Genomic DNA, 21,144 nt, shown 5'->3' with positions numbered 1-21,144 from the left:
GGGTCAAATCTCTCTTTTTACAATTGTGTCTCCAGAGTTGTGTCGAATCAAACTAATGCTCCAAGACCAGAACTATCACATTAATGGTTACTTTTCTTTATTATCTACAGAACCTTTTCTGGCCAAAGTAATAAAGACTCTATAGGAGTCTGATAACTTTACAAGGTGACGGCATTTCTGTGTTTATTGTAAGTCATTTCTATTGCAAATTGCAACAACTTTTCAAAGTGCAACACTGATTTGGAAATGCAGGCATGCTAATACATCAATTGCCATGACTAATGTATAAACTTTTAATGACCTTGGCAAAATCTTTCCTTCATTGGGCAAGTGCCACTATTTTGACTGTACAAAATGTTTTGGAAATATGTTGAAAATTATACTTGTTTTGGAAAATATTTCAGGATTTCAGTATAGCAAATGGAGCTATATTAAATAAAAGTTTGACATGGAGGAGAAAACACTCCAAGGTTGTGTAAGTCTTTTTTTTTTTTTTTTTAAAAAAGAGGTATCCTCCAAGTGTTGTACATTCACAGAATGCTGACTTTTTATCCAGACACAGTTAAGAAGATAAGACATTATCTTGAATTGTTTTCAGTTTCATTCAGTCATTGTCATCTTCTTGTTTCAGACCTTGTTCAGTATCACCCTCTCCATCGCTTTCCTTGTCCCAGTCCTTCATAGATGCTCCCATCATGAAGTCATCACGCAGTATATTCCACTCTGGCCCCTCCTCAGACTTCATTTCACCCTGAATGTTTGAGGGGAGAAGAGGGAACAGAGGAACATGAGATGAAGGTAAAAGGCAGTAAAAGATGGAAGCTCTTCATGCAATCAAAATAATACCCCCAACAATTTGCACTGGCAGACCTACTGAGGGCTAGCTCTTTATGCAAATAGTACACAGAAATGTGCAGGACAACCATAAGCGACTTGATGCTAAAAAGCAAACTTGTTATAACCAACCAATAAAAGAAAAATGGAAACAAAACAATTATTCCTCGTGGATGAAACAGTCAACCCTGGGCATGGTTTCCTTTATTAAAATCTTTCTTGGCAATCAGAATGGATTTATGATATCATTTATTAACCCCCAGGTGCTGCTTCATTAGAACACTTCTTGGCACATTTCTAAGACACAAATATGGATTTAATAAAGGCTTAGCCCCCTCCCCCCCCCAATTTAATATTTAACATATTCTGTGATATGTGAACCAAATCCCCTTTATGTGGATTATTACCTCACTACCTGGGCTTGTCATATGGTACAAAGCTGCCTCTAAAAGAAACGAAGTTGATCTACACTTAGCAAGCCAACAACATTTTACTCCAAGTTTCCTACTTCTTGAAAGTGAATAAACTGAGGCCCACTACATAGACTGGTGAATAATAAAGAAAAGTGACAGGAGTGTAGTTTCAGGTTAGCACTGAAAACAGTGCTTGGTTGCAGTTCTTTGAAGTGACAGATCACATTTGGGCAGTGCAACAGCCCCATCCTGTGGTAACAGTTTTAAAGAACAGCTTGAAGCTATTCCTACATCTTTACTTGAAGGAAAATACTAAAAGCTGTGTACTGAAGAAGGATTTATTTCAGTGGTTTTCACATTAGCAGCAAAATACTTTCAAGGAACAACATGGCTAAGTGTCCAGCAGGCAAGCAAAAAATTGTCCTGCCAAAGTGGAATTAGGAACACTGAAAACACTAATTTAGTTTTGCAGGGTCTTTGAAACACAGTTAACACTGGCATCTCAGGTGTGCTTTCCCCACTCCCGTGCTCAAGAGACAGACATCAGCTGACACTCTAGTTTAAAGTGACTACCACCTCCTGACACCCTACAGTGGATGGGGTCACCTATTGCAGCATCCTCTGCAGACAAAGACTTGCCTACCAGATGCAAAACCTGCAGTAAATGTATGATCACTGTAGACATTTGTTCATGCCTCTTTTCTGTCATGGATCTAGGAAAGTGATATTTAGAACCACCATGTGTTTAATCTGATGTTTGTGCAATCTTTGGGAAAGAACAGCGTATGGAATTTAATAGCAGGAGAAAGGAGGAATAAAGAAAATGTAAATCTAACACATCACATCACACCAGCAGAAGTTATTTGAGTGTAAAACGTCTGACAAAGTATGTATTTTTAATAGGCAATCAAAGCAGAAATGCCAAATGTGATTTCTTCTACAGTACTTTTTGAAACACTACACTCACATAAATAGGGTAACAAGTCTTAACACTTTCCTTCCCAAAAGAAATCTCCCAGGGCCCAGCTCAAAAAAAAGAAAGAAACTCCACAGCTGTTCCTCAAGATGTTTGCACTGTGTTTTGGTTTGGGTTTTGCTTTTGTATCTTCACAGCTGCTCTCATTAATGCCTACTCCCATCCAATCCCCCTTTTCCCCAGGGTAATGCCTCCTAACCACTTTCCACTCTTGCAAAAATTCACTTCAAGTGCTATACCCACTAAAGCTTAAAAATCATCTGAGGCAGGGCAATCAATTACCTGGAATCAAAGAGCTACCAATAAGGTGGGTCCCTAGGCAGACCTTAAAATATTCTCATGGGAATAATGTGCATTAGTGCAAACACAGGTACTCTGTTTGGGGATGCAAGGAGAGGGTAACTTTTTTTCCCTTTTTTAAACTGTATTGCAGTTGGTTTATCCATTTACATTTGCAGAGTAGAAAAACATTTAAAAAATTTTTAAAATCACTAAGCTTTTTCTTTTTTAATCTCAGATCTTTTGTAAATCAGTTTGAACAGTGACATTTAAGAGAGTTAAATCTGAAACACCTAAGTGTAAACATTCTATATTCCTTTCAAAACAATTTGCCCTTTTTTTTTCAATATTAAAACCAAATTCCATTTCTATCCCAGATGTGCAGAATAGGGATTTTTTTTTTATTGCTTATTTTATTTTGGGTTTTAAACAGAACAGAAGCTGTAGATTATTGTTAGCAACGACAGGGGAAGGCTCAGGGATTGAAAAGCCCAATCCTCAAATTCATCACAAGCTACTATTCAGCAACCATTAGCCCTTCTTTCTAGCTATGTCAAGTGAACAACAGGACAAAAGCAGGACGTTAACAAAAGGGGGATGCTGATCCTCCATTACCCAGTATGTAAGGCACCACAAAGGTTTGAATAGAGTTTTACAACAAGCCCTAAGGAGAAAGACAGAGGTAGCATGTTCCTGCCTCAAAGATGAAGATTAAATGCTTGAAAGCAAATATTTAATCAATTTTAAGCATGCTTCCAAGTGCAGAAAATGCCTTGTTTAGTATCTTCATTCCTAACTCATGTGCTACTCTATTTTCCCCTCAGAATAAAAACTCTCCAAATCTACTGTATCACAAAACATTCCTGAAGTCTTAAGAAAATATGCAGCAAGACTATTTGTATAATTAACAATTAGTTCAACTGTAACATCACTTCCCAACTTGCCTTATGTAAGAATGTTAATACAGTTGGGTTTTCAATGCCATAATCTGGTTTCATCTAAATAAAACAAAAATGATTCTTGGCAAGTGGAAAATAAACCATCTTTCACTCCACACAAATGCTTTTGAACTTCCAGTCAGCTGTTCATGCACATCTCACTACGACAGTGAAGTCCCCTTTGAACACCCCAAAATGAAAACAAGGCAGCCTATATCAACATCAGAGTGTAATGCCCCATAATGTGGATCCTTCGCTGAGGCAAGGAGTGAAAAATTGTGGTGTTGCTTTTTTCCTCTCTTCTTTTATACATACATTGAAATGGATTTGTTCTTTGCAGAAGTTGTGGCAACTTATTTCAAAAGGTTTGAGGTATTTTACTAATTGCTGCCTCTCAGGAGTCAGTGGTACATTGTAATGCACTTGTTATCATGAGCTGAAATAAGACAGACCAAAACATGCAGTGTGCTTACTCTACTTCAGATACTTGCTGTGATGGACTGACAGCCCAGTTAAAAAGTGATCATATAAATAAAATTAACACTACCTTGCCTGCCTGGTGTGCCACCTAAGCTCTCACACCATTAGCTCAAGTTTCACAAAAGCAGGGCTCTGTAGTGGGGACATACTTCCCAAATTAATTCTGGTTTGAAGACATACCTTCTACAGTCTGCACTAGGACAAGATGAACTGAAATTCTTACCCAAGTCCTAATAAAATCACCCACCCTCCAACAAAGCTTAGTTCTGTCACCTAGGAAAAAACAGCTGTCCCTTGCAGGATCCAAGCTGGAACTGCCTCCTGGATGCTTTAGAAGGAATAGCTTTACAAAAGCCTCACGGTAGCAGCAGCAGCAGCTATATGATCAAGTTGGAAATCTCCCTGTTTTGATTCATTTCTTTACCAACACAAAAAACTGGAGCTACATAATTTGCTCTTGGTAAACGATGTGACAGTAAACTATCTTCAACTGAGACCTGCCAAACTCACACTGGAGTTGTGGCAGACAGTGCTGACACCGATGTGTGAGGTCAATCCTCTCTACTCCTTTTGAAGCTGTCAGAAGCAGCAGCAGGATACTTGTAACCATACATAGCTGCTTCAGTCTGCAAGTGCCTTAGCTCAAAACCTGTTGCCTTTGACAGCTTGAGGGAATTAAGCTCAGTCTGTCTAAGCTACAGCACATTGTAATTTTCATCTCCTGCTTCAGTGGTACAGCAACATCCTAAAACAGAGCAGTGAAGTTTGCCAGAGATTTTCAGAACCTTACACTTTAGCAGACCAAAGTCCATAACATTTATCGGTAAGTAATGGCATTAGAAGATGTGCCTTGAAATCAGGGCACACAGGCAAAAGACAGCATTTCATTCCACCTCCCACCAGCTTGTGTCACTTGAGCACACTCCAGCTTCTGCAGCTGCAAAACAGCAAACATACCTACAGCACTGTAGAGATTCCCCTACAGCCTGTGTCCAGAAAACAGTGACTGCAGGGTATTAACAAAGGAACATTTTTCAGATCTAGGAATTACAATCGGCACACTGGACTCCCACGCCTTTGCTCCGTGTAAAAGATGAAATGCCAGAGCTTGCAGGGGCATCTCTCTTTACCATCACCTACAATAAATGTTTATTTGTACCTGTCAGGGAAGGAATTTCTAACATAAATATCTCTCAAGCAACAACTTTAAGCCCTGAGAAAACAATTCTAACGTGTCTAATTAATCTGAACTGCACCCCCCCCATCCCTCTGTTTTGCTCAATACAAACATCTAAGACCTTGAAATAGAGGGAAGCTTTTGTCATGACGAAGTTAAAAAGTGTAACTGCCAAAAAGCATTCTCACATACATCTGACAACTATCTTCCCTGCCAGCCTGCATCTTGCTCCAAATGACTGCTGCTATTCTGTTTCTCATTCCCAAGCAAGTCAGTTTAAACTGAGCTCAAAAAAATAAAAGACAGCACAGGCATACACTAAGGTGTGTGCCTTCTCAATTGAAAATAATAATAATAATAATAATAATAATAATTGTTAAAAAAAACACACTTGGCAGAAGAGGGGGAGGAAATGGAAAACAGTGAACACCAGCATAATCATTTCTCCTAAATTAATTTTCAGCAAAATCCAAATTCACAGGGTAAGAAAATAAGTTTCCTCCAGGCTGAGAAGTAATAAACAAAACTGCAGCCGAAGTACATAAAGCAGAAATGCAAGCAGAAAACAAAATGTAATTATTTTTAACAGAAGAACAATACTTGGGTTTGACCATAACTGCTAGTCATAACTTTTATATAAATTACAGCAAGATCATGACTCTAAGAAAGGTTCCTATGTAAGCCTGATCTCAAGATGCAATTTGCAAACGGAGACTGTAACCTGTACTGCTGTCATCTTGAACTTTTGAGCTGGATTGTCACAGCAACTCGCTTTGGGAAGCATTCTCAAGCTCGCAAAACATGTGAGCTGCACAACAGAAATCTATTCTGTTGCAGCATAATTCTTCACTTCTTAGAGTGAGAGTTATTCAATACCCATTTGCATCCTCTCTCTGAATGAGCTTTGTATACTTGAAGTGACACCATTCTGTGGATAACAACAGTGGCACAGGAAATGTACTCAGTTCACAAGGTTTCTCATACACACCAGAATCTGCTTTGGTAATTCTAGTACATAAATCTAAGAATGAAATTTTTTTACAGTGTGTTTTGAAACCTGCTGTTTCTGTTCAACCTTCTCTGCAAGTAACACACTGGAATTATTACTACAAGCACAACAAATACTGATTTTCCTTTTGAGCACAGCCAGAAGACCACCCAGAGCTTAATGACCTGCATGAGGAATCTCCCCATCCTTACATCCCCCTCTAGGGTTTACTACAACTGGAGATGTGTGAATGAGAAGGAATGCTTTGGATTGGCACGCAGAGGCTTAAACATGTCCCAACTTTAGAGAGGTCAGAACTGAGTTACAGATTTTCTAAAAACAAGCATTAATCTGGGCCTAAGTAAAGAAGAAAATTCATTAACATCATTATTAAATGCTCAATTGCAAAGAAAAACCATAGAAAAATCTGATGAGAAAACAGATTTCCTCAGTCTTGGTTCACCAGAAACCTCATAAATTGTTATTTCTGTCAGAAAAAAAGCAAAAATATTTTAAGAATTCAAGCTTAACACAGGGCCCTTCTGCATACGGGATGCTCTGGAACTCCTCAGCCTGTGCTGTTCTCCAGCAGCCTTCTCAGAAACCCTTCTGCTGCACAAGGAATTTCACCACATGTTGCTGCAAGACCCTTCACCTGTTTTAATGAGCATGATGAATAGCATGGGCATGCTACACCAGAAGCTGCCCACAGAAAATAAAAAAAACTCACCTGAAAATAAAGACTCACCTAAACAATCCTAAAGATAAGTTACAACACAACATGTATGAAGTTACCTTTACCCATACTAACAATTCCCCTTGTGGAATACATTCTGTAATTTGTAACTCATGTTCTCTTAAATACAAGGCAAAGTGACAGTGTTGCAAACATCAAGTAATTACACTATCTTTTCACCTGTCAGGCCAAAACACTCCACTAACATTAAAACAAAACAAAAACAAACAAACAAAAAACAAACACCTGTCCACAAGTAAGAATTTTTACGAAGGTACCAAGTAAAGTTAAGTTCAAAGTAGATTGCAAATTATTCCAGAGAAGATACATGGAAAGACTGAAATAGCACATTCCCTGTATGAGGTTATCATGCAACGTATCAGGCAGGAAGTTTATAGCCCATACATTTGTTCAGCATGCCACCCCAACTCATTTTCAGTCCTGCTTGTTTCTTCCTCCTGTAAAAACAAACCTGCTTCATCCTCCTCATCTACATGCTTTTTGCCTTCACATCTGCAATGCCTATTTATCAGCGCTTATATTACCGACAGTGAAATTCCTGTCTGCCATCCTGGCTATTACTGATTCACCTGTTACTTGAATGCTTTATTCACCACTAAGTCTCCACACAGCTTTCACGATTCATGTACTTGATAGACAGAATTTTTAATACTTGACATAAAGACCCAACGAGTACTGATTGAAAACAATAATGATCAAGACTTTTGTATTTAAAGCCATACATTACACTTTCACTGTTTATCAGACAAAATTTTTTATAGCAAGTTACGGTATTCAAACTAGCTGAATTGTAAAAGAATTGACTTGGAAAAGACTAAAACCATCCACCATAAAGAACAGCTTTTCTTGCTAGCTAGTCATTAACCTCAGGTAACCTGTCTGCAAAATATTGTTCATTTTGTACTAGAGAGCATACTGGTTAATTACCAAGAGCAATCTTAAATGGACAACTCCTTACCAGCTTCTATCACTATTACTAAAAGGAAGATAACGTACCAGGAGTTTTTCTGTTTGGATGGCATTCAAAAAAAAGGAATAAAGACATTTTCTAGATATGTAGCACTTCAGTCTGAAAATAAGTGCCACACCACTTCTCACACATAAAAAAAAACTTCTCTCCATCACCTGGTCCTACGTTTCTTAATGTGTATTTCCTGCAGGAATGAGGACATGACAGATTTTAAAGATCAACCTGAACATTACGCAGATCCACAACATCCTTGTTGCAAGTTGCACAGTTCCTGAACCACCATGCTGTACTTGGAAAATATGCAGATACAGCAAGGGTGCCTAGTAAAAAGCACTCAGTCAAGACTAAGGTCTTCAGTGTGCTATCCCTCAGAAGTCATGTACTCATGTCTTTCAACAGTCTACTTTAGACAAAGATTTTCAAGTCACAACAGATTTTTCTCAGATGCCACCCATTTATGCAAAACACTTGTGCACTATCTCAACTGGGTACCTAAAATTTTCTGCAAGTTTTTATAAAACCTTGTCGGTTGGCACAGTAAAGAAATGTATAGACCTGCAGCTGTTTGAAGTATTTTTTGATTCTTTTATTTTTTTTAGAATAAATTAGCAGCTTGAAAATTTTTGAATGATCTGAATATGACTCAAATTATTTCCTGCAAATGATGCTGAAATCCTCCAGTTTTTCATTATGTAAGAAGCGTAACAGAGTGATTCCCAAAAGCCTGTCTCAAACAATGAAAGCTACAGTAAGGACCATGTCCATCACTTCCAGCTGACGAGGAAGAAGTAGGGCTAATAAAAAGCCTCCTCTTCCTGACTCAGGATTTCCACTTACATTTCAGTCCCAAAAGAAGTATAAGGATCCAAAAAACCATAAGGTAGGAGGGTGAGATAAAAACCAAATCCCAAAACCCACAAGAAACTAGCTTTTGTGTAATTTTATTACTAAATGAGAAATACTAAAATTTTTATGGCTACTAAAAAGCTTGTCTGACCAAACCTCCCTACCCCCATTGCCCCTGCTTTTACTTAAATAGCTTTTGCAACATATCCTAAAGGTCCAAGTCTCTTTGATTTTATATTCACGTAATTTCCCCCACACTGTCACATATGAGTAGCAAACTCATTAAGGAACAGACTATATCCCTCCACACTCCCAGGCTGCTTTCTAAAAGCGACTTAAACCTGATGAAGGAATATGTAAACTGCCCATGATCCCAATTCCTTATCTTAGCCATCTGGCTACCCTTTCTCTGCATTTCTGACGTCGCCATCTCCTTCTGTGTTTCTGTATGGGTTTTCCCAACAGCTGCAGGTGGAGCAGAAATGACACAGACCACCTGCAGAACACTGTCCAGCGTTCAGCAATGAAACAAAAAGAGGTCAGATCTTTCCAAGAGGCAGCTTTAGTATAATTTGTAATAACACTAGGTAAAAAAAAAAAAAAGAAAAAAATGAAAAAAGTTTATTTTCTAAGCTTTCAGTAAATTTCAGAAACACTCATTAAAAACTGGCCAGATTTTCCCATTAAAAAAAATACTGAACTCAGCAAATCTCTAACCATTGAAAGCTGGAAGCAGTTTGACCCACCACTCCTGAAGTCTACCAAGATAAACAGATGAGTAGGTGCCCACAGAGGTCATGTATAATACACATCTGCTAGTTCAACACTTTAGAAATCAGAACATTTTATACCTTAATAAAACTTCAAAGTAAAGGAATCACTTTTCAAGATAATTTCCAACAGAAAATGCTTAGATGGGGAAAACAAACTTTTTCAGATAGACAAGCTCCACCTAAACTCTTACTTCTAGGGAATATCTTTTATAAAACTTTATGAAACGTTTAGATGTATTTTTCTCTAAGTATATTGCCCTGCCTATAAGAGTTATGAACAAAGCCAAAAGTGGAGAGCTGCTTTTATAAGGCTTCCAACTCGATTTACCAGATAAAAGTCTAATAGGATTTGACCCTTAGTGCTTTGTATACTTACGGGAAGATCAAAAGAAGATGTATGCCACAAGTTTTTCAAATGTGGTTGTTTTAGACATAGTTTTACTGAAAAAAACCCTTGCAACATCTTCTGGGAAAAAAACCACCATCACAGTACCCTGTGCACTAATAAACAAATAGCAAGGCAAGTTACTTTCAAACATGACAGATGGAGCTGTCCCAGTATTGCCTGACATTTCAATCACAAGTCCCTGTTTATATTCACTTAAAAATTAGCCAAACTTCAACCACTTGGTGCTGAAGGCTTTTGCAATGTTTCAACTAAAATCACTTCATTCCTTTTCACAGAAAGACAAACTTAAAATATTTTGTCTTCAGCTCTAAGGAGGAAAGAGACATTTCCTACAGGAATCCATTAAAACCTTGCATGATTCATTCTTTTTGAACTTAAAAAATCAGTTAAGGATGTATTTTGCAGCTGGGAACATATCTTCTGCTATCTCCATAAACATTTGCCTGGATTGGGACAAGTTATAAACATCTGGAAGACTGCCCTCCCCAAACCTCAGGTCATCACCTCAGTAGATACAATAGGCATTTAGCATCCAAATTCTCTTAAGATATCTGTCCTCACTGATCACAGACTATCTGCATTTTAGAAGACAGCATTAAGCTGGACTGTGTATGACTCATGATGACAAAGAGGGTGTCATTTCCGTGAGAACTGTCGGGGCTGCCCTCACATCAGGCACCAGAATGCTGGGTTATGCGCTTGGCCCTCAGGTGGGGGGCAGAGGGTCGGGGAGAGAATCTGTCAGGAACATAAAACAGGAAGAGGAGAGATAGATGGGAGCAAAGTACAAAATCAGTCTTTTTTTCCTTTCTGACTTCTGATCAAGTATTTGAAAAAAAGAGGACAGAAATGGAACTTTGAGTATAAAACTCTGGAAAAAAGAACCCAGTGAAATACAGCCCATCACACGACCCTTAATCCTCTTATCTGGAGCTGAAATCACAGTGTCAATTTCTTGGCATCTATAAATCAAATACACATTTAAATATTGACAAATATTGACCTACATTCCCATGTTAAAACAGGTGGGTGTTACCAGCTCTGGCAACAAATAGGGAACTGAGCTCGCACATCTTATAAATCTAATCCTGTTGATACCCAAACCATTTAAGTCAATATATCTTCTAGACAGGAAAAAAGTAAAAATATCATCATCAAACAACTTCTGATACTTCAAAACACCCCTTTACCTTAAAGAGCATAAGGAATACAGGATATAGCAAACTGGTAGCAGGCTACGCTGCATTTATCTCTAAGGATAAAAAGCAGCAATACAGCAATTAGGTACAAAACCAAGAAACTAAGTAAAAAGCATCAGCTCCAAACATATATGAGGTGACTTTCCCAAGTATGTACATACATTTCGGAAAAATAGATAAAAATGCAGTATCCAGAGGAATCCAAATTAAAAGTTTCTGTGCACGTGATGGGAAGACATTTATTAAAACTGGGAGAACACATCTATTCTGGCTGCAGCTGAACTAAATTAATACTTGGCTGCCCCCTCAAATCTGCTGGAATACATGCATGCCTGGTTACTCCTCCAATTTGTTCTGTAAAACCAGCACACAACAGTTGTAGTAATAAACTTCTGCTACTCTGCAATGCCATTATCACCAAAGGAAAAAAAGTTCCCTTTTAAGATTAAAAAAGGTGTTGATACACCTTATCAAACCTCTAGAAATATTCTCTGCCTTCATCCATACTTCAAAAACAAACTATTTCCTACAGCTAATTGAAGCAATTGCTCAGACTATTGTAACTTCAAACAGATACATGGATGAAAATAATATTTTCTGCCCCTCCTCCCCATTTCCACACTGTGGAAACACTGGGAAAAAAGCAGAACATGCTGATGGCCAGTACTCACGCAGCTGCAAGAAAAAGAAGGCAATCACTCCCACAGTTTATAAACAGACCTAACATTTAAGCTGAAAAGCACATTTTATATCCCCATTTAACTTGAAAAATGAAAGCTCTGATACCACTTCTTGTATCCCAGTAAGAACAGTAGTCAAAGTCAGAAGTGTAGTACTCCTCCTGCCCTTGAACAATCTTTAAATACCACTTAAAATTAGTCTTATGAACAAAAGAAAAATCTATAGTAAACCTGACTCTAATCACTGTGCTTAAAAATTACTTACTGACCACTAGGAGCATTTATAAAATATGCTTCAGGCAGAAGGAACTTTTCTGGAAAAGCACTTTATTTCAAGTCCCACATGAGCAATAGCTGATATGAAATAGCACTTGTATTCTTCTCCACTCATCTTCCTTCCTATCAATAAATTATTTTAGAATAGGTACTATTTTGAGACCAATAACCAATTTTTTCCAGATGTCATCACAACACAGGAAGCAAATTGTACCTTCAGGTCATGTAGCCAGCACACTTACAGAAAAATTACCTTACAGAGTTTGGATCATGGTTACTGAAGTAGGCCAGGAAATCCTGCTCTTACTTCCACCACTGAAATGCTCTGTCACAGATCTGGTGTAAGAAAACTTACAAGCTGAAGCAAAATCATGCTACAAAGGCATGAGAGGTTCATGAGTTCAGGTTATGCTTGTCATAAAGAGTATCTGTAACATTCATGCCAGTTGTTTATATGTCACTAGAAAATGTTTTACCACACAGTAACGTTTTACAGGGAGTAGCACAAACGCCAAGCAAAAAGTCAAGATGAAATCTGGTCCTGAACGACCCTGTTGTCCTGACACGCAGTAAGGGAGAAAAGTTGAGGCTGCTCTGAGAATGTCAAGTCCGAAATTCTTTGTTTCCTTACAATTAAGATTTCAAGACCTCTTGTAATTCACTACATCAGCCAACATGTCTGCCCAACTGTAAGAGATCAAACTTCATTCAACCCTGGAAGCAAAGGTACTTCCTCAGAGCACCCAGGAATTTCTTAAAGACCTAAAAAATCCAGAAGATTCCTGCAAGGAATCCTTTACTGCCACTGCCTACTTCTGTATTTCTTCCATAGACATAAAGACGACCTCAGCCTTTAGGGCTGGAAAAACAGCATCTCTGATATATACCTTTTCGAAACCTGTAGTTAAATATTTCTTACAGTGTCTTACAGGTGGGAAGCTGCAAGGTATGACTAACACATACTGAAATGAAAATCTGGTCTGTAAGGATTGTGTTGAACAAGATTGAAAGCTTTCATATCTACCAATAAATGCTTCTTAAAAAAACCCATCCCAAAACTTAAAAAGAAAATAAAATAAAACAAACACCCAAACAACAAACAAGTAGGATTTTTGTAAAAAAAAAAGGAAATTATTATATGTTTCTCCTACATTGCAAGGCTTCAGACAAGGTGGTGAGGGGAGGAAAATTAGATGATCTTACCCAGAGGCAAGCACCATGCACTGTCCCTTGGAAAAAAAATAGGAAAAAATATTACACAAGTCAGCTGGCTCAGCAAGGATTATGAAATTCCTTGATAAACAGCTAATGATACGAAAGGCAAAGCTTTTGGCTCCAGTTCAGGAAAGTAATTACTCCCATCTGGGCACATGAAACCCCAAGAAGGGCTACAGTTTCACAAGAAGGGCACATGAAAACTTTCACAGCCTTGAAGTGGTTTTTGTTTGTTTGTTTGTTTGTTTTCACAGTTACACTGGTAGGTGTATGCTAAGTAATAATTAGGCCAATGGCTAAAAGTATACAAGACTATGAACAACGTTCTTATGGGCACAGGTTACCTGTCCTTCCCATCAATATCTGAAGCTGATGGAAATAGAGAAACAAATGAGAAAGAGTGGTTGTGCTACCATGAAATCCCAGCACTGCAGATGGGCCTTTACAGAGCATTCAAATTCTTTTTCTCACACATAAATACACTTAACTAAGAAGTCAGTCACAACAGAACTTTATAAGGGGTTTCTTCAACAACCCCTGACGTGTGGAAGAAACCACCAAACTTTCAAAAATAAGCAGCAAATTCTGCAATCAAAATGCACTGCAGAGTAAGAAGCAGCATTAGCCCATTCCCACAAATACAGTCAACTCTCCTGTCACAGCACAGGGCTTGAGTCAAGAAGCATTTGCTTTCACTGGTAAAACTATTCTGCTATTTTTCCTGCTGACTGCTTGTTTCATGTGGGTGGGGTAGTGTTTTTATTGTTCTGGACTGCATTTTAATTGATGGCAGAATGCCCGGAGTTTGGGATTGGCATCTCTTCCCTTGTTTTTGTTGAGACAAATAAATATATTTCACCCCTCTTTTCTAAAAATTAAATACACGCTATATTCTCAAATGGTAAAACAAAGCAGGCTGCTAGAAAGAACAAATCCACAAAACAAACAAACAAAGTAAAGCTTTCAGATGGCATAAACAATCTACCAAACTCCTGCTGCAAGGAATTCACTACCAAAAAGCCTCATCCCTGCTTACCACCCTCTGAAAAACCCCCAAAGACTAAGAAGCAGAGCTATGACAGTAGAGGCCAATAGTACTGTTCAGGGGCTAAATGTCTGTGTAATTCTGTAGAGAAGACTGCAGATCAGATTTTGGCCTCAAGCTCAAGCATTAACTACCAGGATGGGAGCCTCTAAATGAGTAAGATATGTTCTCAAGAGAAAATAAGGAAGATTAAGAACAGCTTGAAAAGGAGTTGTTGAAGAGATTGGTTCAGTGTTGAATGGAGAGTCACTAAAGCAAAGGCACAAAGGAGAGAGGAAGACTGGTGGTCTATCTAAGCAGATAAGCTATTAAAAAACCCAACCAAAAACACCAATCCTTGTCCCAGTTTTTAATCACAAGCTATGTGAAGGTAGCACCTATACTAATAGTCAAACCCAATACTAACCAGCCAGTCTCTAAAGCATCTCCAGAGCACTTGAATGGAAATTTGCTCTTACTGATGCTTCCAAAATAAGACTTTTTTTTTTTTATAGTACAGAAACATTTGCAATCTATATTTTCTGACCTATTAATTAGAGAATTGTCCTGCTACAATCTGACACAAATGAGAACAAAAGTCCTAGATCTTGCTCAGCTATTGATTCAATGCCGACTACAACAGTAGTTGGTCCTGCTATTGTTCTGATATTCTGCTATTCCAGGGGAGGGGGAAAAAAAACAACCAAAAAAAAAAAAAAAAAAAAAAAAAAAAAAAAAAAAAAAAAAAAAAAAAAAAAAAAAAAAAAAAAAAAAAAAAAAAAAAAAAAGAACCACACACATGCACGGTCCCCCAACCAAACAAGCGAGTTGGAATTATTTAAGGAGAAATAAAGTGTCAGCACCAAGCTAAATTGTTCTCATTATCCAAAGAATTTAAAAAATACTTTAATATTACACTTGCATGAAAATTGTATGAGCACTTCATGCCAGGCAGTGTTTCAGCATGTTCCCCAAGTGCACACAAACAAAAAACATATGACAAACTGTTGTCTCCCAACTGATTAAAGTATTTCTTCCTGGCACAGAAAAGCACTTAGTTAACTGCTGTGAGTCTGGGCCAACAACAGTATTCCACCCACTACTGAGCACAGAGTTCAAACCTGAACACAAATACGCTTCAAAAACGTGCAGCTTCTGAAATACAAGAGAGAGTATGTCTGAGGAACTTGTTTTCAACCCTGAGCTACTTGGTGAGCTAAAAGAACCAATGAAGAATTGGACAAGTCCAACTGTACTGCATCTCTCTTAAACATGTTTGGAAAAAGTGGAATGCATTCTTTCCAAAACATCATAACAGCAGTGAAGCCACATCAGCCTAAATACACACAGAGAATCAGGGAAAGAAAAGCCTACATTTAATATTTAATATGTCTCTGTTTCGTTCTGTTGTGGTATTCACTTTGTACAGCAAATCCCTTCAGTTCCGGATACCATAATCATCCAAAGGAAGTGAGTTTGACATGACCAAACTGTGGGTACACACAAGTAGTACAGTCTAATACACCATGAAAGACAAAGAGCCTCCATGTCCTTAACAATTTTTAAGGAGCTATTATTGGTCAAATTCCAAATGTCATGACCCACTAAAATCTAGCAGTTTGTTCCATGTTTGGTACAAAACCCAATATAAAATCCAATATTTTTTTTTTAACATACAGCTAAACCAAGTTATTTGCATCCAAGGCTCAATGTCTTATCAAGAGAGCTTCCAGCACTTTGTACTTTGATACTCAAAATACAGAGAAAGCAGGCTAAGAGCTACTTATTTCCTTGCTAAGAAGTCTAAAAACACCCCAGCTATTTGGATCACAGCTGTTATGAAGAGCAGGCACATTAACAGACAGTAATTATACTGAGATTATCATCTTGTATGCATTTTCTTCTCACAGATAAAGCTTACCTCTTTACATTTTGTGGCCTTTCCTCCGTTCTTGCCTCCTTTAGCACCCTCCATGTTTCTTAAAACATTGATGAAATCTTTCTTTGAAACGGAAGACAGCAGTTTAGCACGCCGCCTGTCAGAGCTCCCAGCTTTCTTCATCTTCTCATCAATGTTCTTCTGGTGCGCCCTGACAGCATTAAATAATTGTACAACACCTCTGGGATAGGGGAAAAAACAAGAGAACAGCTTTTTAAACTCAAGTTCCTTTTACAGAAATGAACCCCCTATCAAAGATACAAATTGGTGCAGATGATGGGCAGCTTCTAGCTCCCCAAAATGGTTAGTGGGAACCTCAATTTGGTTAAGAAGTAAAATTTGCTATAATGTTCAATTTTCACTTCTCCTTTACACTTATTGCTAGGAACCAGTAACAAACAAATCTACAAATAACTATTCAGACCCTGAAGTAAGCCTAGTAACTTGGCACTGAAATCAGTGCATGAGCATGTTTCATCCTCAGAAGCACGTTACTCGTCCTACAACCAGATATTAAATTCCTCAGGCAAGATCTCAAGAGCAGCTGAAGTAAGGGGACAAGGCAGAGGAATGACTAAGGAGGCAGACACAGGCAGCACATCAAGGTGTTCAACTAGTTCTGTGACATCAAACTACTGCAACACTGAACAGGCTCAACTTAACAGCCATCAATCTGGTGAATCCTCTGCGGAGAAGCAAAAAACCAGAACAGTAGAAACAACTGTTCTGCATTTTTAAAGCATTAAATTAACAAAATGAGGGGATCCAGCAAAGCACTTCTGTTAAGCAAACATTAGATTCCCATCTAAATTTTTACTCTTCCATAAAGCTTCTGAAATCTTTTGCTGAACTTGACACTGTACAATGCAGACCTGCATATAAATCTCTCGGCTCCTGGCAGTCACTTCCTAAGAGTTCAAACTGATTGGAAACAGATTACCTGCATAGGCCTTTTCTTCCCCTTTTCCTCCTCTTTTTGATATACATATATTTAGGAAAGCATTCAGAAAAATCTTACCTTGTGGCAATTCTCTGAAGATTTCTTTCTTTCTCTCGGTCTTTGACAACATCTGGCTTCACTCGGCACATCATTTCCCATTCGCGCTTTTTATCGAGCTGCGTTATAAATATTGTTATGAGAATGCAGCATACTCTGATAAGAGTATGTAGCAGGAGGGGACAAAAAAAAATCTGCAAAGTTCAGTTAGGTTTGAGGGTAAGGGAACCTTCAGTATGGGGCTGGACAACAGGTGTAAGGCAAGTCTCTTGTGTTGACATACCAGGGCCCACAGTCAAATCTCAAAGAATCACCTGTGTTCAGTGACAAAAGTCTAGAATAAAAATGCTTTCACACTGGTTGCCATGGACAAGGAAACTAATGATTCAGAGATAGCTTTCAACTCCAAGACTCACAAGCTGATCACAGAGAAAATTATACATAATAAAATCCCGTGTCTATCGAGACAGGCACATCACATTTTGAGCCTTGAGAATTTGACTTCCCCCATAGAATTAATCCCAGTATAGCTATGTGACCAACAGTGAGCCACAACAAAGACTGCAACAGGCATAACTCAAACACCAGGAAGAACACCAAGTGTCCACCAGACAACAACTCATGTATAATACTGATTTTTGTCTTCTTCTGAGTCTCTCTGTTTCAAAACCAAACTCATACATTTTTCATTACCAGGGGCCACAATACCACCAGCTTTGTTTCTGCTAAAATAGGAGACCACTGTATTTCACAACCTCTGCTTCAGGACTAAGGTAGTGAAATTTTTTTGTTCCCCTTCGAACAATTTAACAGTGTTCTACACCCGGTGATGTTCCATTAAATCTGTTTTATGCAATAAGTTTTTAGTGGCACTTCAGAGTCCTTATCTTTATAATTCCAGACCCACTATGAATTTCTGAGTTTATGACCATGTTTTGGCCTTTGATCAAAAGAACTATCTATCCTACCTTCCATCAGCAAGAAATCAGTGGAAGGCTTTCAAGTTTTCCTAAGGTAAACAAGTCAGTCTGGCGACCTGTAGCCCACCTCTGTTCTGCAGTATTCCCACATGTTTACTGGATGAAAACAGGTATTTAGGACAACCACAACTGCGCAGATGCTGTACTGAAGCATCTCTGTACTTAAAAGGCATGCTGTGGCCCAACCACAGCATGTCCTAAACTGTCAGGTGAACAACCTGGCTATTCCACTGAAACAAAACTGGTAAGATGAGACATTAGAACCATTAATGTATTTCTAGCCTGAAGGTAAATCAATCACGGCCTGCAATTAAAACTTCCACTAAAGACACAAACAAATGACTTACTTGCCAACATAATTCTGCTTTCTTCATAACAGTTTCAGAACCAGAAGCTATTTAGGGAACAGACACCATAGCAGAAAACTCCAATCAAGAAAATCATTGAGGGGAGCAAACAAGTATTCACAACCCCATCAATGGTCTCAACCTAGAGGCCTTGATTTTGGAAGCTGTGGCACAGTTTAAATGAAGGAAGTTTTCTTCTTTTTCTCCCTCTCACTTTCTGTAATACAGAACTATTTTGACTTGTAATGCTGAGCAAGTTAATTTCACTCCAAATTAACAACACCAATTAGAAAACCAAGCTTAAAGCAGCTGCTTTCACCCTCTCAACAACGAAAACACCTTAAGCTGACAGACTGGAACAGTCCTGCTGCCAAATGATGACCCAGAAAATGCAATAAGGGAAAAAGCCCTATGCAGCATGACTGGAAAGTAAAAAAAATGAAGTTACTTGACATCACTGTGGAGGAGAGATTCCAAAACTGAGAAGGTCTCAGATCACTCTCCCAAATCTCTGCTGAGACCACCTTGCATGTAGTAGCCCACCTGACTGTGACTGCATAGGAAATACTGCATTTTTTTCTCACCTTCATCTTCTTTTCCAGCCTTTCTTGTTTTTCCTTTTCTTTCTCCTTCTCCAGGCTTTTATTCTTGGACAAGATGGTGGACTTATTCTGTGGAATCTTTTTGTTGAGCACTTTTGCCATGGCATCTGCCCAGCCTGAACTTGGGCCATTTTTGGAGGTTGTTGCCTCTTCAACCACATTGCCAGGGGCTGCCGTTTCATCTTCATCATCACCGTCCAGGGCTTCATCTCCTGAAGAGTAACTGTCTTCTGGAAGATCAGAGCTTAACTCAGAATCTAGGGATCGAAAAAAAAAAATTATCAGGAGTTCTGTTTCTGGTAAGGATCCATCACTGGTGCAATTTGCTCCATATGTAAATGTTATCTGAGTGCAGGGCCATGTACTGCTGTACATGTACTCTTACAATTAGTTCCTCAAGCAGGCAAACACCATAGTAATGAATTTACAAGAAATTATGCAGTGCAATTGCTTGCTCATCTCGGTAATGATTTAAAGTGATTGAAGCGGATAGGTAAAAGGGGAAAGACAGTCTTGGATATTTTTTGTTAGAATCTGAATATTTTAAGTTTAAGGCTGCAAATTGTGGGGGGAAAAAAAACCCCCTATGTTTCCCAGTTCAGAAATTATAACACACATCTGTATGTATACACATGTGTATGTACACACCCACATACAAACTGCAACAGTGACATCTGGTGTTTGAGTGCAAACAGCCACAGGGATTAAACTGAAGCTGGGAGGGCACTCCTTATGTGAAAGAAAAATATGCCCAGGGACAACAATGCCATCAAAAATACAATTACCAAGGTATAATAAACACAGGGAAGATTGTCTTGTGAAATACAGAATCAAAGGAGTCATCAGGCACTCAAAAGAAACCAGAGGCACTGAGCTCTTCTGGCATAAGTAACTATTCAAGTTCTTGATACAGAAATAAAACACATCCAAACTCAAGTTTCCTTACCCTATGAGCCCTTCAAAACAAAACACAAGGAGCTGAAGTGACAATATCAAAGTTAGGAATCAAGCAACATCAAGACAGGACAGAACAGCCAACTAGGTGGCACATCAAACACATGAGTAATTTACTGCCACTTCCCTCATTTGTCTGTTCAGCATGTCAAATTGCAAAAATAAAAGTCTTTAACGGTGCAGATGATCAACTAGAATGAAATGGGCTGCAAGTTTAGGGTGGGCTAAAATTTGTCTGGTTATTTCAATGAACCCACTTTATCACGTAATGAAGAGCACAGCACACATATTTCCTGCTACTATTAACTACTATTCCACTAATATTTGTGCCATATGTAATTCTAAATTAATTTTGTTATATACAACATTCAAGGCCACAAATCAAGTGCTGGACAGAAGGAGGCTGTTTTATGACCCCTGCCCAGTCCCACCAGCAAGGGGCCGATTCCCCACTAATTGACTCACTTTCCATCTACCACTCTCTAACTACTTAAAAAAAGTACTACTACTACTATTACTATTACTACTACTGAGTACTCACAGTACTGCTGATCCAATTGCTTTACTTTGTAAGCACTATTATATGCCATGAACTACCTTTATCAATCAAATCATTAAGACAACAAAGTCAGGACTGCTTCACAAGATCTGTTTTCCATAAAGCCATGCAGACAGCTATTAATGATATTTCCCATTAATCAACTGTCTTTTTAATTACTTAGCAAACACAAACATGCACTGTTGCCAGACTTATTCATTATTTTGGTGGGCCCAGGGGATTAACGAGCTCCTGTCGGTACCCCTTGGGCTGAGCAGAGAGGGGCAGGAGCAGAGGGCAGGACCAGGCACAACACTGGGCACGGCGGGAATGCCACCCATGGGACTCCCGGCTGAGAAGAAGCTTCAGCAGGTGGCCGTACCGGGGCCTGAGCTCCCATTCCCCCCCGAAGACGGCTCCAAGTCCCGGCCCAGAGTCCGGAGAGGGTGGGGGGACGAAGAGCCTCGGACCCACCAGCGGGCTCGGGTGGGGCAGAGAGAAGAGACCGCCAGGGCCAAAGACGGCCCACAGTGAGGGACACAGAGGCTTTACA

At 38.8% G+C, this 21,144-nt stretch overlaps 1 protein-coding gene across 1 annotated transcript in view; it reads right to left on the bottom strand.

Annotated features, from left to right (window-relative positions):
• Positions 1–82: 82 nt before the first annotated feature.
• The window catches only part of RRP15 (ribosomal RNA processing 15 homolog), a 21,693-nt gene continuing 631 nt past the window's right edge, over positions 83–21,144 (bottom strand). Inside the window, exons 2-5 of the mRNA XM_027897337.1 lie at positions 19,082–19,356; positions 17,192–17,289; positions 16,156–16,354; positions 83–751 (exon numbers count right to left, since the gene is read on the bottom strand). Of these exons, the coding sequence (XP_027753138.1) occupies positions 605–751; positions 16,156–16,354; positions 17,192–17,289; positions 19,082–19,356 (719 nt within the window). The 3' untranslated portion in view covers positions 83–604. The remainder of the gene's footprint in view (positions 752–16,155; positions 16,355–17,191; positions 17,290–19,081; positions 19,357–21,144) is intronic.

This window comes from Empidonax traillii, unplaced genomic scaffold (assembly GCF_003031625.1).
Source record: "Empidonax traillii isolate 1590-97213 ecotype Southwest subspecies unplaced genomic scaffold, ASM303162v1 scaffold535:size1322822, whole genome shotgun sequence".
Taxonomy (NCBI): domain Eukaryota; kingdom Metazoa; phylum Chordata; class Aves; order Passeriformes; family Tyrannidae; genus Empidonax; species Empidonax traillii.
This window is presented reverse-complemented; position numbering and strand designations above follow the sequence as displayed.